At 26.6% G+C, this 17,153-nt stretch overlaps 3 protein-coding genes and 1 long non-coding RNA gene across 4 annotated transcripts; 2 read left to right on the top strand and 2 right to left on the bottom strand.

The window, feature by feature from the left end:
* The first annotated feature begins 958 nt into the window (after nt 1-958).
* Nucleotides 959-4,542, top strand: LOC123264845 (ras suppressor protein 1). Its single transcript, XM_044728363.1, has 6 exons — nt 959-1,299; nt 2,077-2,248; nt 2,709-2,827; nt 2,897-2,979; nt 3,044-3,291; nt 4,279-4,542. Exons 1-6 carry the CDS (start codon nt 1,152-1,154, stop codon nt 4,361-4,363), a joined length of 855 nt encoding a protein of 284 aa, XP_044584298.1. The 5' UTR covers nt 959-1,151; the 3' UTR covers nt 4,364-4,542.
* A 183-nt stretch (nt 4,543-4,725) lies between these two features.
* On the bottom strand, nt 4,726-9,383 carry LOC123264833 (nuclear envelope integral membrane protein 1a). The gene is made up of 8 exons (XM_044728347.1): nt 9,092-9,383; nt 8,497-8,606; nt 7,970-8,192; nt 7,737-7,903; nt 5,530-5,745; nt 5,316-5,440; nt 4,998-5,159; nt 4,726-4,930 (listed from the first exon to the last, which is right to left on the bottom strand). The coding sequence occupies exons 1-8, from the start codon at nt 9,177-9,179 to the stop codon at nt 4,804-4,806; spliced, it is 1,218 nt and encodes a 405-aa protein (XP_044584282.1). The 5' UTR covers nt 9,180-9,383; the 3' UTR covers nt 4,726-4,803.
* On the top strand, nt 9,095-17,153 carry LOC123264819 (tubulin epsilon chain-like). The gene is made up of 8 exons (XM_044728325.1): nt 9,095-9,183; nt 9,512-9,633; nt 13,580-13,812; nt 14,679-14,794; nt 14,887-15,327; nt 16,209-16,355; nt 16,445-16,594; nt 16,723-17,153. The coding sequence occupies exons 2-8, from the start codon at nt 9,609-9,611 to the stop codon at nt 17,042-17,044; spliced, it is 1,434 nt and encodes a 477-aa protein (XP_044584260.1). The 5' UTR covers nt 9,095-9,183; nt 9,512-9,608; the 3' UTR covers nt 17,045-17,153.
* On the bottom strand, nt 10,923-11,610 carry LOC123264874. The gene is made up of 3 exons (XR_006509428.1): nt 11,490-11,610; nt 11,276-11,400; nt 10,923-11,119 (listed from the first exon to the last, which is right to left on the bottom strand). It is a non-coding gene; the product is annotated as an uncharacterized LOC123264874 (long non-coding RNA).

Genomic DNA, 17,153 nt, shown 5'->3' with positions numbered 1-17,153 from the left:
TAATTTATTAAGTGAACTTAATTACTATAATGTATTCCATTTTTTAACAGTTAACAAATATTCATTAACCATTAATAAATATTTATTAACAGTTAATAAATTGTACTTAATAAATTACTTATTAACTGTTAATAAATATTTGTTAACTGTTAACAAATATTTATTTACATTTAATAAATAATTTATTAACTGTTAATAAATGTTTATTAAATCCTATGATGTTGAAAAATCATTTATTAACAGTTAATAAAGCTTATTAAATATAAAAAAATCCTTCTATCAGTGTAGAACTAAAAAATTATTTTTTAAAAATTCCTCGTATAATTTTTAAAATTTTCTACATGTGAAAATCTTTGTTTTAATTTTTTTTTAATTATTTTTCAATAAAATAAATCATAAAAATTTTCAAATTTCGGCTAATTTAATTTTCATTAATATATGCTACATTAAAAAAAAATTTCCACTAATAATTATCTTTTAATTTTCACGGAAAATTTTTTAATTAAATTTTTTTCATAATAAAATTGCTACAAAATTCTAAAAAAATTTCTAATGTCTGTCAACTTGAGTGTCATGTTATTAGGTCATATCATACAGAAGAATATGGAGCACTGATGAATTTAATTTCAAGACAAGTGGCGACACCTAGCGTTACCCGAGGAAGGAAAAGTAGGCGGGATTTCTCATCGGATAAGCGGAGTTGAGTAAGTTTAAATAAAAAATAGTATATTACACACCTGTGGCAAGAAAATGAGAAATGTCTCAGAACACATATATGTTGCCCGAGGCGAAGCCGAGGTCGACATATATGTGATCTGGGTATTTATTTTCCTGCCATAGGTTTTGATACTATTTTCTGTCCGACAGAGGCGGAAAGCGGCAATTTCGTTTAGCGCAGCGGGCCGAAAGTTGCCACTTTCCGCCTGGAGGCAGAAAAATAAAACCACGCTGACAGCCGAGCAGAAGAGAAGGTAAAAGTAAGTCAAGAAGAAAAAGAGACAGCAAGTAAGTGAAGTGATGGAAGGTGGATGGTGGAAGCAGTGTAAACAGTTTATTTAAAGGTCCTGACGGAAGACGATACCCGACGTTACTTCTGGTTACTTGTGGTTACTTGTGTATTGCTGTAAGACTGTAAGTTAAGTGCGCGCGCAATGAACCAAGCCCCAGTATCGTGTATTCCTGCTACGACCAAGATGTCAAAGGCCAAGAAGATCCTTGATGAAGCTCGGGAAATCCAAAATCCTGAGCTTGATCTCGCAGATAAAAATATATCGACCTTTGAGGAGATGCCTGGTTTGCGTGAGTACTTGTTGGTGTTCCATATTTGTACGGAGGTTCGCTGGACGAGCCTAATTTGGTATCTTGTCGCGACAACTTTTTTGACCCTCATATATTATATGTATAAATATGTAATGACGACACATGCTTTTTTCATTCTGGATTATTTTGTAGAGGCGTGGTTACGCATGCGCTCATTATTTATTTTTGTTTTTCTTACTCAGATTCACACGTGGGAGTTTTTTTATTTTTTTCAAAATTGTAACTGTCATGATTAATTTTATGGAAATTAAGTTAGCCGACATTTGAAAATTTTTAGAATTTTTTTCATATGTATAATTATTGAAGATTTATAAGTGCAATTTTTAAAAAATATTTTTTAGTTATAATTTAATAAATGAAAAGATTCCAAAAAATTAAAAACGTCAGCTAACTTTAGTATTATTTAATTTTATGAAAATTAAGTTAGCCGACATATAAAAATTAAAAAAATTTTTTTTTTAGTAAAAAAACGTCAGCTAACTTTAGTATTATTTAATTTTATGAAAATTAAGTTAGCCGACATCTAAAAATTAAAAAAAATTTTTTTACTAAAAAAATTTTTTTTACTAAAAAAAATTATTACAAAAAATTAAAACAAAATTTTAATTTGTAAAACCCATGAAAAACTATGAGTGCAATTTTTTAAAAATATTTTTTAGTTCTAATTTGATAAATGAAAAATAATCAAAAAATTAAAAACGTCGGCTAACTTTAGTATCATTTTAATTTTTATGTTTTTTTTTTTTTTTGTTTCAGTTAATATGTTAAACATCACAAGATTGACGTTGAGTCACAATAAAATCCAACTTGTCCCGCCGGGGCTAGCAAATCTTGTCAACTTGGAGATATTAAATCTATTTAACAACCACATCACAGAATTGCCTATTTCTTTATCACAGATGCCAAAATTAAGAATACTTAATGTTGGGTATGTTTGCATTTATGACATTAAAGTTGACAAAATTTTTTATAATTTTATAACAGAAATCACTATGAAAAAAATTTAATTAAAAAATTCCACGTGAGAAAATTAAAAAAAATTATTAGTGGAAATTTTTAAAAGCATTTTTTTGAATGAAAATGAAGTTAGCTGACATTTCGAAATTTCTTATTGAAAAAATTTCAATTAAACAATTAAAAAAAAATTTCACATGTAAAAAAACTAAAAAACTATAAGTGCAATTTTTTAGAAATATCTTTTTATTTGTAATTTAATTAATAAAAAAAATCAAAAATTTTTAGACGTCTATTAACTTCAGTGTCATTTTTTTTTGTTGTAGTTGATTTATTATAAAATTACAGAAAAATTAACATTCTTGAGATGACTTCAGTATCATTTGTATTTAAATTAATTACTGCTAAAAAATTAAAATAAATAATTATTGCAGGATGAATCGGTTGGATGTTCTACCAAGAGGTTTTGGTGCTTTTCCAGTTCTTGAAGTGCTTGATTTAACTTACAACAATCTCCATGAGAAAAACTTACCTGGGAACTTTTTTATGATGGGTAAAAAAGAACTGACAACTCTTTTATACTTATTTGAGTTAAAAATGTATTTATTAGATTAATTTTTAGAAACATTACGAGCTCTCTATCTCGCTGACAACGACTTTGAATATTTACCCCCAGAAATCGGTCATCTGAAAAATCTTCAAATTGTAAGTGTTTACTCTCAACTCTATTATTTTAAATAAATATAATGACAGTTTGATATATTTACAGCTAGTACTTCGTGAAAATGATTTAATAGAATTACCAAAAGAAATTGGCGAACTGACTCGACTCCGGGAGCTACACATCCAAGGAAATCGTTTGACTGTTCTTCCTCCAGAAATCGGTAATCTTGATTTAGTCAGTAATAAAGCAGTTTTTAGAATGGAGTTCAATCCATGGGTTACACCTATCGGTGATCAATTACAAGTTGGAATATCTCATGTGATGGATTATATTCGTTCTGAAACTTATAAATAGTAAGTTACTTTAAAAGATATATATTTTTTACTAGCAATCTTGCAGTCACTATGTGACTGCCAGGACTTGTGAACTATAAATAAATAAAATTTTGCTTTATTAAATAATGACGTTTGTTAAATTGCATTGTACTTTTTTAACTATTGACATTTTTAAAGATATAAGCTCATCCCGATGTTATACTCATCAAGAGCTTTCATTTGAGTACCCACATGCATTTTTGATATATTTTTCATATATACATTTATATAAATATACAAAATATATGAAAAATTGATGTGGGTACTCAAATGAAAGGTCTCGATGAGTGTAATGTCGGGGTGAGCTTATATCTTTAAAAATGTCAGTAGTTGACAAGATACTAGGTCATTTTTTAATTATTGATATTTTCAAAGATGTAAGCTCATCCTGATGTTACACTCATCAAGAGCTTTCATTTGAGTACCCACATATATTTTGATATATTTTTCATATATACATATATATAATATATATAAATATATGAAAAATTGATGTGGGTACTTAAATGAAAGGTCTTAATGAGTGTAACATCGGGAAGAGCTTATATATTTAAAAATGTCAATAGTTCAGAAGATACGAGGTCATTTCTTAATTATTGATATTTTTAAAGATGTAAGCTCATTCTGATGTTACACTCATCAAGAGCTTTCATTTGAGTACCCACATGCATTTTTGATATATTTTTTATATTTACATATATATAATATATATAAATATACAAAATGTATGAAAAATTGATGTGGGTACTCAAATGAAAGGTCTCGATGAGTGTAACATCGAGATGAGCTTATATCTTTAAAAATGTCAATAGTTCACAAGATACAAGGCCATTTCTTAATTATGTATCTAGAGATAGAGTATTTTCGAATGCAACCTAAATACTTATCATCATAAATTGACTATTGATGAATATGTAGATTAAAATTTAGATTTTATTAAAATTGAATTTTTTTTTAATTTTTCAGTGTTTATAATCGTCACCAAAGTGTCAAAGGACCACCTCCAGCAATTGAAAATGACAAGACTAAAAAAATTTCTCGAATGCGTTAAAGAAATTTAATATCAACGCTAAAAATTTTACAGAGACTAACTACTTAATTTTAACAAACAAATTACTCAGTAAGTTTAACTACTAATACATTAATGGTAATGATTAATTACCAAATTAACTGCCGGTTATTAACCGTAAGATGGTGCCTTAAAGTCTTCATACCTCTCACAATTTTTTATAAATGTTATACAATATTTAAAAGATTATATTTTTAATTATATTATTAAAAATAAATAATAACAAATAAAAATTTTACGAAAATATTTTTATTTATTTTCGTGTTCAATTAATGGCGGAGATGACAAATATGTACAACATTTAACATGATTATAATTAAGCTCAGGTTTTTTTTTTTTGCTTAGTATAAACAATTACACTCGACTAAACTTATAAATAATTTTTAAATACAACTGATTTTATTTTATTTAATTTTTATTATTCAGTAGTCATCATCATATTCATCTTCAGTGTATTCACACTCTTCAATTAATCTCGTTATTTCTAAATCGTGCTCCGAGGACTCGTGATCTGATAAATGAGAATCCCCTTCCATAAATTTGGCGAATCTAAAATAAAAACACAAATTTTGGTATTTACTTTAGATTATTAAATTCCGATGGCAATAAAAATTACCTTATTGGATCTTTTAACCGCAAGACAGTCTTCCAAGGATTTGATTCAGGACTCGAGCAATATCCTTTCAACTCATCCAATGCTTTGTTAGTTTCTCGGATTGCTTGGAGTCGATATTCGTTCTCAGTCAGTAATTTCCGTCGTTCAGGAAACAATTTTTTCCTGCCGAGTCGTAAATAATAAAATAATAAATAAAAATATCAATTTTTTTGAGTAAAAATAAATACAGTTTATTAATAAAATAATTAATTATTCATACAAAATAAACGGAGCGTGTATAAAAAAAAATAACAATTTATCGCAGTGACTTAAACCTACCAGTAACTTTTACTTTTGTGGTATACGACGATCGGAAAATTGTAAATTAAAAAATTTAATATACAAAATGATATTGATGCTTCAGTAAAATAACTGCTGCAGTATATTATCAACATCCCAGCGGCCTAAAAAATAAAATTTATAAGTCTATTAAATTTTCAATTTTATAAGAAGAATAATAAAATAAAACTGATATTTTTGTGTAAATATTTACCTGTAAAAACCACTGAATAATTTTTTTAGTTCTGTCATTAGTAACAGGACCAATTCGATAGCAAATGAGAAAACTAATCAAAGACGTTATCAAAAGATACCAAGTAACATAATCTCTGTATTGGATCAAAATAATTTGAGCATTTTCCCAAAGAACTCGAGCGAGCCATGAACTCATCGCCCATCCAGTTCCAATCATTAAATACATTGTTTTTCCCTGAAATAAAATACATTTATAATCTTCTCAAGTCTAAAATACTAATAAAATTCCTCTAGGAGAGAACACCACTGCGATCGTCAAAAAAAAAGGTGATTTTCGAGAACTTTTTTGACAGGAAAAATAAAGGAATTTGGAGATCGGATTTTTTTTATTTTATTAAGGGTACATTAAAGATTATTAGCCTAAATTTTTATTAAAAAATATTTAATTATTACAAAGTTATTAACAATCTTGTAGAGTACTACACTGAGAAAAAAAAGTACTACTTTTAAGAAAATTTTCTTGTCTCAAGCATTGATCGAATTATTTTTTTTTTAATTCAAGTGAACCTATTCGTTTGTTAATCTATCAAAATTAATGCCAATATTTTATTATCATGATAGATATTGATATTCTTTTGTCAAAAAACTAAAATTTATATTAAACAATTCTTGAGCCAAGAAATTTTTTTCTGGGCAAAAAATTTTTTTTTTCTCAGTGCAGAAAAAATTTCCTCCTCCATGGTCACATCGATAACTCCAAAACGGATCATCTGAAAATAAAAACCCAAATTGCTTTTTAATCAGTAAGGATGTAGTTATCGTTGCACGTACGGAATTTTAAAATTTTGATTTTAAAGATTTTTTTAGCTGGGTTAAAACAGTAAAAATGATGAGAAAATTTTCATTCAGCCCCATTTTTTTGAAAATAAAAATTTTCAAAATTCCGTCCGTGCAACGATAACTACATCCTTACTGATTAAAAAGCAATTTGGGTTTTTATTTTCAGATGATCCGTTTTTGAATTATCGATGCGACTGTGGAGAGGGAAATTTTTTCTAATGCTCTACGAAATTGTTAATTACTTTGTAATAATTAAATATATTAAATTATATTATGAAAAGTCATTTGTAGTAACTGTGATACGTTTTTGGGAGGAAATGCCGGCTGAGATTGTAAACTCAACAAGTTTAGAGGTCTTTAAGAATAAAATTTTTGATTACTTGTTTAACTTGAATGTTTGGAGTGCAATCTAAAATACCGTATAAGGTAAAAGACCCCATTAGTGGCACTTTTTCTTTCAATGAAAAAATGTTCTACTTGGAATAAAAATTAAAAACTTTTTTGATCTTAAGATCTTAAAGATTAAAAATAATATATATTCATTATTGAAATTAATGATTTCATTAATTAAATAAGTACCAAAATCAAAGAAAGTGTCAGTAATGGGGCCCCCGCCACTAATAGGGTCTTTTACCTTAGTAGAGCTATTAAATTGTATTAATTGTACAAGGGATACCTTTCGTTTTTTCTTTCTCTTTCTTTTTTTTACTTTTACAAACTTTTCAGTTTTCAATTTTATCTAATTAATGTTTTTGCCTGTAACTTATAACGACTACCCAATTTCAAAACACAGTAATTGACAATTTTAAGATTTTTAAAAATTTTTCTTATTAAAAAAAAGTTTGCGCGCCTAATTGATAAAAAATTTGATTTATGAATAGAAAATACTTGAATACAATATTTAATAAATATTTTAAAGATTTTTTTTTTAATATTTAATAAATATTTTTAAGATTTTTTTTTAATATTTAATAAATATTTTTAAGAAAACATACTTGAAATTAAAGTCTAAAAGTTATAAGAAATGCAGCAATACTAAAAAAAATTAGGTATAAAAATTTTGCAGTTACTGTGTTTTAAAATTGGGCAGCCGATAAGTCAGTGCAATATTATTGTTCATTCTTAATATGCCTTCTAAATAAGCTACTACCTGTTTAAGTCAATTAATTATGTATAAACATAAATATGTATCTATTATGTATAGATAAATCTAATCTAAATATTTTTTCATAAAAATTTAGGGTAATAATCTTTAATGTACCCTTAATAAAATTAAAAAAATCCGACCCCCAAATTCCTTTATTTTCCCTGTCAAAAAAATTCCCGAAAATCATCTTTTTTTTTACGGTCACAGTGGTGTTCCCCCTTAAAATAATTAAAACTTACACGACCCAACAGTTTACCAACAAACCAAACCAATATCAAAACTGAAAACATGACTCCCAGCGTAACTCCAGTCAAGTAATAGAACAATGTATTTCTACTTAATTTTTTTGCACTCCAAAACAAGAGTATGCCCCCAATAGTCATTAATACTTTCCACGAATCAATTTCTGGAAAAAAAAATTTTTAATTATTTAAAATTCATAAAAAATAAAGTAAAATTTAATTTAGCTTACTTATTAACTTCATAGACATTTTGTAACGATAATTATTATACGGATAGGTGAATACTCCAATGCACGTGTCTTCGAAAGGATTGATTCGGAGCTCTTTACTTTTTTTTGTGCCAAACCAATTAAATTTCCAGGACCTCTGATTGATGTCATGCTTTTCAATGACTTCTGCTGGTGTTTTTCCATCGTATAAATCGTAAGTATCCAAATCTGTGTGCAAATTCATCTAAAAAATTTTTATTATTTAAAATTATTGAAACAATTGTAGCAGAAAAAATTAGACAGTAAAGAATTAAGTTTAAAAAAATTTCTTATGCAAATTAATGACTGTAATTTTAAGAATTACAGTCCGTGTAAAATGTCCTTGTAAATGTATGAAATATAGATGTATATTTTAGCGATGAATTTACGTGACGGACAAAATTATTTCTACTGTGTACTAGAACAATCTAGAGTAACTTAAAAATAATTGCTAGTGAATTATTTTGTGAATAAAAATTAAATAATTTTTATAAATAAATAATTCTTACGATAAGTGTTCTCCAAGTGTAAATAAAATATTTGGATTTGGCATTATGACAAAAAATCCGTAAACCAGGCGCTGAATTTTCAATAGAATCACCGGGTTCTAAATAGTGAACTGCAAAAAAAAACGAAATACAATTATGAAAATTAAATTAGCCATCTAAAAATTTTTAGAATTTTTAGAATAAAAAAAAAAACTTTAAAAACTGTAAGTGCAATTTTTAAAAAATATTTTTCTGTTCTATTTTAATTATTAAAAAAAAATTTTTAAAATAAAAATGTCGGCTAACTTTATGACGTTAAATTTAACAATCACTTGATAATTTTTTAATTTTATTTAACAAATAAATTTTTTCTGAAAAATTATTTATAAAAAATTGCATTTATGATTTTTTAAAATTTCTAAATGTCAATTTTTTTTTTCATTTTTTTTACCACAATTTATTTGTTAAAAAAATTCTAAAGATTATTAAATATCTGCTAAATTAATTTTCGTCTAACTTTACTTTTATAAAACAATTACACATAAAATCAATAAAATAAAAACGCCGGTATTTAAAAAATTTGAAGGTTAGAATAGTAAAAAAAAATAAAACTCACGAGAATCAGCAGTTGTAACAGTTGCTAAAATATGCAGAAGTAAAAAAATAATGAGCAGCATTGAATTATTATTAAAATAGTCAGTCATTTTGGTAAATATATATTTTTAATAACCTTTTAACGAGTATGTTATTTATTTATCAAGCTATAATTTGATCTTGAACTGGATTTTCACACAATGCCATCAGTTTACCGCTTTACCGCGAAGGTTGCTCCACGTGTATTAAAATATTTTTAACTCTAAATATGTACTAAAATTTTACTAATTTTTTTTTACTAAGTATATTGTCAGTTTATTGATCACGTGCAAGGATAAAAAAAGTTTTATGTATCACAGTTTGCTTCTAGTGGAACAACATTAACACTACTCATTACTTATTCCATCAATCAGCTGATTAATATGTCTGTGTATATTTATAGGATAAAAGGCGGGAAAAATTACAACCACGCTGATTTTACACTCTGAAAAAAAAAGAGGTTAATTGGAAATATTATTTTAACTATGACATAATTCATTATGAGTGAATTTATTTGTGTCCAAGGTATTTATTTAATTATTATTATTATTCAAATATTTTAATTTGTAGCTCTGTATTTATTTATTTATTTATTTTACTTCTGAAAATAGTTCTATAGAGGTGGGTTACACCTGTGCATAGAGACCAGAAGGAATACAAAAAGTTATACAATGTTTTACATAAAGTTATAGAAGGCATGTTCTATTGTACAAAGTATCAAGTATTAAACACATGCATAGTAACTTAAAATCTAAATTACTACAGTAGGATTGGATTTTATCCATATCCCTAACTTTTTACGCAAGATTTTTTTAGAAACACTTAACAGCTTCATATCATTAGATAGAAAATTGAAATATTTTATTGCTACATAACAGGCATTCTTAGTACTTAATTTCTTGTTTATTTTCGGGAGAGGGAGTTGTTTAGTTCGAGTATTTAAAGGTCTTTCAACATACTGATATTTACAAAGTTCAAAATAATTGGTTAAGGTAGTTGGGTTGCGGTCAACTAGTCAGATCGACAACATTCCAAATTATTAAGACTCTAGAAAATTTAAAATTCCGCTACATTCAAAGTTTATAAAATACATTAGCTTAAATAGAATAACAGCCGAAAAACAATTTTGTAAATTATAAAACACCGGGTTATCGAATAAAAGTAAATATAAATCTTATATTCCTCAAGAGTTAAAATTAATTTGATTTCGAAAAAGGGTTGTTCAGACGTATATTCATCCGAATACTCACCTATCCGAATAATGATTCGGCCGAAAATTACTCATCCAAAAAATTGGAAATTTTTTTTAGATGGTCCACCTTTACAATCATGAAATTTGAGTGTTTTCCATACATGCTTGTAAATTAAAATAAAATTAATTTTCAAAAATTAATTAATTTAAAATTAATTAAAAAAAATTTCTAATCTAAATATAAAATTATTTACATTTTTCGGCTAAATGAGTGTTCGTCTGTTCATTCATTTTGGCGTATAAATTTTCGTTGTTATGTTTTTTAATTTATTGAGACTTTGTAACTTTGAAAGATTCTATTAATATAGCTTTAGATTTTTCTTTATTTAAGATTATATTTTTCGGAATTTTAAAATTTGTAAAATTAATTATTTTAAATTACATTTAATATTTACTTTCTAAGTTCTAGTAATTTATTAATTCGGAATGTTGTTAGTCTGACTAGTTGACTGCAACCCAGGTAGTTGTAGCGTGATAGGCATTTCAACAGAAAATTATGAAATTTTTTTTATTGAAAGATAAATATATTAATAATTCACTACCACAAATTTTGTTATTTATTTTAGATTATTAAATTCCGATGGCAATAAAAATTACCTTATTGGATCTTTTAACCGCAAGACAGTCTTCCAAGGATTTGATTCAGGACTCGAGCAATATCCTTTCAACTCATCCAATGCTTTGTTAGTTTCTCGGATTGCTTGGAGTCGATATTCGTTCTCAGTCAGTAATTTCCGTCGTTCAGGAAACAATTTTTTCCTGCCGAGTCGTAAATAATAAAATAATAAATAAAAATATCAATTTTTTTGAGTAAAAATAAATACAGTTTATTAATAAAATAATTAATTATTCATACAAAATAAACGGAGCGTGTATAAAAAAAAATAACAATTTATCGCAGTGACTTAAACCTACCAGTAACTTTTACTTTTGTGGTATACGACGATCGGAAAATTGTAAATTAAAAAATTTAATATACAAAATGATATTGATGCTTCAGTAAAATAACTGCTGCAGTATATTATCAACATCCCAGCGGCCTAAAAAATAAAATTTATAAGTATATTAAATTTTCAATTTTATAAGAAGAATAATAAAATAAAACTGATATTTTTGTGTAAATATTTACCTGTAAAAACCACTGAATAATTTTTTTAGTTCTGTCATTAGTAACAGGACCAATTCGATAGCAAATGAGAAAACTAATCAAAGACGTTATCAAAAGATACCAAGTAACATAATCTCTGTATAAATATATTAAATATATTAATATATATATATAAATATATTAATAATTCACTACCAAAATTTCAGATCAATTGACCGCACCGTTTTTGAGTAATTAATTTTCGAAATTGTATCTTTTACACGTAGAAGTATAGAGAGATGGTAAAGTTAGTATGAAATTTTCCATACCACTCGAGTGGGCCAAAGATTTCATACTAACTTTATCATCTCTCTATACCGCTACGTGTAAAAGATGCAATTTCAAAAATTAATAACTCAAAAACGGTGCGGTCAATTGATCTGAAATTTTGGTAGTGAATTATTAATATATTTATCTTTCAATAAAAAAAATTTCATAATTTTCTGTTGAAATGCCTATCACGCTACAACTACCTTAAAGCACTGACAACAAAATTTTCTTTGAGTTTTAGCGGGGCAGTTAGTTGATTATTAATGAATATTATGTCTATTAATTTATTTTGTACATTAACAAGATATTTAACGGAGTTTTCATATGCTCCACCCCAAGCAATTATTCCATAATTAATTAAGCTATCAAACAACCCATAATATATTGTTTTTATTACAATAGGTTGTATACAATGTTTCAACTTATAGTACAAATACAAGAAAAATTTAATTTTTTTTGCCAGTTCATTAGTATGAATGTTCCATTTCATGTTCTTATCAAAGATTATTCCAAGATATTTACAGCTATCTACTCTATTAATCTCTTTATTGCTTATAAATAGTTTGTATTTGTAAGGAACACTATCAATGTAACTACCAAAAGTAATATAATTTGTCTTATCTATATTCAGGGAAAGTTGATTACCCTTAAGCCAACAATCTATTTTATGCAACCATTCAGTTGAGAGTAAATTAGTATCATCCCAGCTATTACCACTACATAATATAGCTGTGTCATCCGCATAAGAAACAATATCATTACTTGGAATTACATTAAAAATATCATCAATATACAGTATGAATAGTAAAGGGCCAAGAATGGTGCCTTGCGGTACACCAACCCTGACAGCCTTATTACACGCTTTATATTAGCTTCACTTGTATGTCAGTTTGTCAGTATGTCAGTATGTAACTCTCCGTGGGTAATCTGCGCGACTGCGGCCTTCCTTGGTTCTGGTAGCCGTTTCTCAGGCTCGCTCTCCGAAATCGAACTCTGATTCCCCGTATTTATAATATTTATAAATAATTATTTTTTATTAGCTTCACTTGTATGTCAGTATGTCAGTATGTCAGTATGTAACTCTCCGTGGGTAATTTGCGCGCCTGAATATTTTTGATAATCAACAAATAATAGTTTAAAAACTAAAAATCACGCTTTTATAAATAAACCAAACTAAAAGTAAAAATAAATAATAGTTTAAAAACTAAAAACACGCTTTTTATAGAAAACCAAACTAAAAATAGAAAATAAATTTAAATTAAGAATAGTGTTAAAAATTTCAATAAATATAAATTAATAATAGTGTAAATAAAAAAAATGTATTTTATTTTAAAAAGCGTGGGGTGCTTTTAAGATATTATCAAAATGATAATCACTCTACTCATATCTGTCAATAAAATATTTATAACTATTGACACCATGCACCTCACGCTTTTTTTAAAATAAAATACATTTTTTTTATTCACACTATTATTAATTTATATTTATTGAAATTTTTAACACTATTCTTAATTTAAATTTATTTTCTATTTTTTAGTTTGGTTTTCTATAAAAAGCGTGTTTTTAGTTTTTTTAAACTATTATTTATATTCACTAGTATATTTATTAACCTTTACACATTGTTGTCTGTCAGTAAGGTAATTTTTAAGTAGTTGATGAGGTAGGCCTCTTATACCTTTTCTCCACAGTTTATCTAGAAGCAGCTTGTGGTTGACAGTGTCAAATGCTTTTGCAAGATCTAAGAAGGCTAGTACCGTAGGTCTATTGGAATCAATGTAGTATTATAATAATTTTTTTTTTAGTTGGACAATGTGGAAATCAAATTGGAAGTGCATTTTGGCCATTGGCATTGCACGAGTATGGCATAGAAACATCAAGCGGGGGTGTAAATCAATTAAAATTCCAAAAAGATCATAAAAAAAATATTGATGATCTCGCTGATGCATTCCATAGCTTTTTTTATGTCCCCGATAATTCGGGAAAATTTTCTTTCAAGCGAATTTCTGATTTGAATTCTGCTAAAGTTAAAGCACGGGTAAGAATTTGATGAAAATTAATTCAGCATATATTTAATAATTTTATATGAAAATTAAGCTAGCTGACATCTAAAAATTTTTAGAATTTTTTTTTATTAAAAAAATTACTACAAAATAATTAAAAAAAAATTTCGTTTGTAAAAAACTTGAAAAATTATGAGTGCAATTTTTTAAAAATATTTTTTAATTCTAATTTAACGTTATTAATTTTATATTTTAACTTTAATGTTATTAATTTTTTAACAAATGAATTGTAGCAAAAAAAAAACTAGAAAAAAAAATTGACGTATAAAAATTTTTAAAAATAAAAAATGCAATTTTTTAAATATAATTTTTTGAAACAAATTTTTTTGTTAAATAAAATTAAAAAATTGTTAAGTAACAGCTAACTTTAATATGAAAATTAAGTTAGCCGACATCTGAAAATTTTAAGAATGTTTTTTTCATTGAAAAAATTATTACAAAAAAAATTTTTTTTAATTTCAATTGTAAAAAACTTGAAAAATTGTAAGTGCAATTTTTTAAAAATATTTTTTTGTTCCAATTTAATTATTGAAAAAAAATTAAAAATGGCTAACTTTAGTATTATAACTTTAATGTCATAAAAATTTGTTATAATTAACAATTTTTAATTATTATACTAATATCAGCTGACAGCTGTCAATTTTTTTAATTCTTATGACAAATTAATTATTATAATAAAAATGTCTTCTAATAATTTTTTTTTAATTTCCACATGTGGAATTTTTTAATTAAATTTTATTCAGAATAATTTGATTGCTATAAAATAATCAAGAAAATTTCTAATGTCTGTCAACTTCAGTGTCTTTTTTTTAATTAAAATAAAAATGATTAAACTTTATAGGCGGTTTTAATAGATATGGAAGACAGCGTGGTGTCAAGATTCAAACAAGGTCCTCTGAGAAATTTATTCGACCAAACTTGTACTGTGACAAACTATCCTGGTTCAGGAAACAACTGGTAATGAAAAAAAAAAAAAAAAAAAAAAAACTATTTTATAAAAATAGAATTAAAATTTTAAAATGACTGAAAAAAATAAAATTTATTCCTAGGGCTGTTGGATACTACACTCATGGCAGAAATTACCACGACAAACTCGAAGAAACAATAAGAAAAACCGCAGAGCGGTGTGATAGTCTTCATGGTTTTTTATTGACCCATTCTCTGGGCGGTGGAACGGGTTCCGGTCTAGGAACAGCGACTCTGAGTCTTCTTGCCGATGAGTACCCTCACGTAGACAAATTTCTGTCCAGTGTCCATCCAGCGGCGGCCCAGGATGTAATTACGGCTCCTTACAACGTCTTGCTTGCCAGTAAAGAACTAATTGATCACGCAACCTGTGTCTTTCCAGCAGATAATGGAGCTTTGCTCGACATCTGCAACTCCCAAATTTGTAAAAAGGATAATGTTGATCAGCTCAATTATAACGCTACCTGCAAACCATTCCAAGATATGAATAGTATTGTTGTAAATATGTTACTACATTTAACAAGGTAATTCTTGTAATTAATTACTAGCAACCTTACAGTCACTATGTGACTGCTGTGACTTGTGAACTATAGAAAATTGAAATTTTGCTTTATTAAATGACTTTTGTTAAATTGCACTGTACTTTCTTAACTATTGACATTTTTAGAGATATAAGCTCATCACGATGTTACACTCATCAAGAGCTTTCATTTGAGTACCTACATGCGTTTTGATATATTTTTAATATATACATATATATAATATATATAAATATATGAAAAATTGATGTGGGTACTTAAATGAAAGGTCTTGATGAGTGTAATGTCAGAGTGAGCTTATATCTTTAAAAATGTCAATAGTTCATAAGATACAAGGTCGTTTCTTAATTATATTAAATTGCACTGTACTTTCTTAACTATTGACATTTTTAAAGATATAAGCTCATCCCGATGTTACACTCATCAAGAGCTTTCATTTGAGTACCCACATGCGTTTTGATATATTTTTCATATATACATATATATAATATATAAATATATGAAAAATTGATGTGGTACTCAAATGAAAGGTCTCGATGAATGTTACATCGGAATGAGCTTATATCTTTAAAAATGTCAATAGTTTACAAGATATAAGGTCATTTCTTAATTATGTATCTAGAGATAGAGCATTTTCGAATGCAGCCTAAATATTTATCACAATAAATTGACTATCGGTGAGAATTAAATGAAACCTTGAAAAGGCACAAATTCAAGTCAAGGCCTTTGCAATGACACTAAATTTTACTAAAAAAAAAAAACGATTTTATTATATAACTATCCTGAAAACAAAATTTTTATTTTCTTAATAATATAGATTATTTGTAATTTATTTTTAATTTTAATATTTAATTTTTTTATTGCAGTGGAGCGCGTTTTCCTGGAAGTTTGAATACTGATATGAATGATTTAGTAACAAATCTAGTACCTTATCCACAATTGCATTATATTTTCAGCAGTGTTAGCCCAATATCAATGACTGCTCCTAAATTAACAATTACTAAAAAAACTAAGTGAGTTAAATAATTTATTCATGTCTTAAAAAAATTAAATCTTTCTAGCAAGTCTTGGAAAAATTTTAACATGTAAAATATTATAATAGGGTACAAGATGAATTATTCATGAATGCATGGTCTCGTTCGCATCAGTTAATTAAATTGGATCCATTAAATCCAAAGTCTGTGATAATTAGTGCTGGCCACATTGCCAGAGGTAATTGTTCCATGGATGATATGATAAGAAATATTCAGAGGTAATGATTTGCATAATTTAATCAATATAATTAAATATTTTTTAACTCATTGTGATTAAATTACTTATCAGTAAATTTTCTTATCAGTATTGACTTTAAATTTAATTACTAAAAAATAAAAAAATTAGATTTCAGAATAAGGCTAAATTTACACCGTGGAGTAAAGAAGTTATGAAAATAGGTCTATGCAATGTGCCTCCAGCGGGTCATCCCGCGTCTCTATTGTGTCTTCTCAACTCAACATCAATGCGATTGATGTTAAAGAATATAATTAATCAATTTGAAAAACTGTATCAACGCAAAGCACATGCACACCATTACTTAGAAGTCGACGGCTTCGAGGCCGAACACTTTGATGAAGCGAAAGAAAGTATTAAAGTCGTCTGCGATCGGTACAGAGAAGTCGAACGGCAAATACCACACAATATTCCTCGACTTAAAGTTAAATAATATTATACTTATATTAGATCAATTAAACTATTTTTTATTTATTTTTCTAAGATATAATTAAAATATTTATAGCCAAAAAACCAATGATGAATTAATTAATAATAAATTA

The sequence above is a fragment of the Cotesia glomerata genome, linkage group LG5 (genome assembly GCF_020080835.1).
Source record: "Cotesia glomerata isolate CgM1 linkage group LG5, MPM_Cglom_v2.3, whole genome shotgun sequence".
Lineage (NCBI taxonomy): Eukaryota > Metazoa > Arthropoda > Insecta > Hymenoptera > Braconidae > Cotesia > Cotesia glomerata.
The sequence above is the reverse complement of the archived record's forward strand: the minus strand, read 5'-3'. Positions and strand labels throughout refer to the sequence as shown.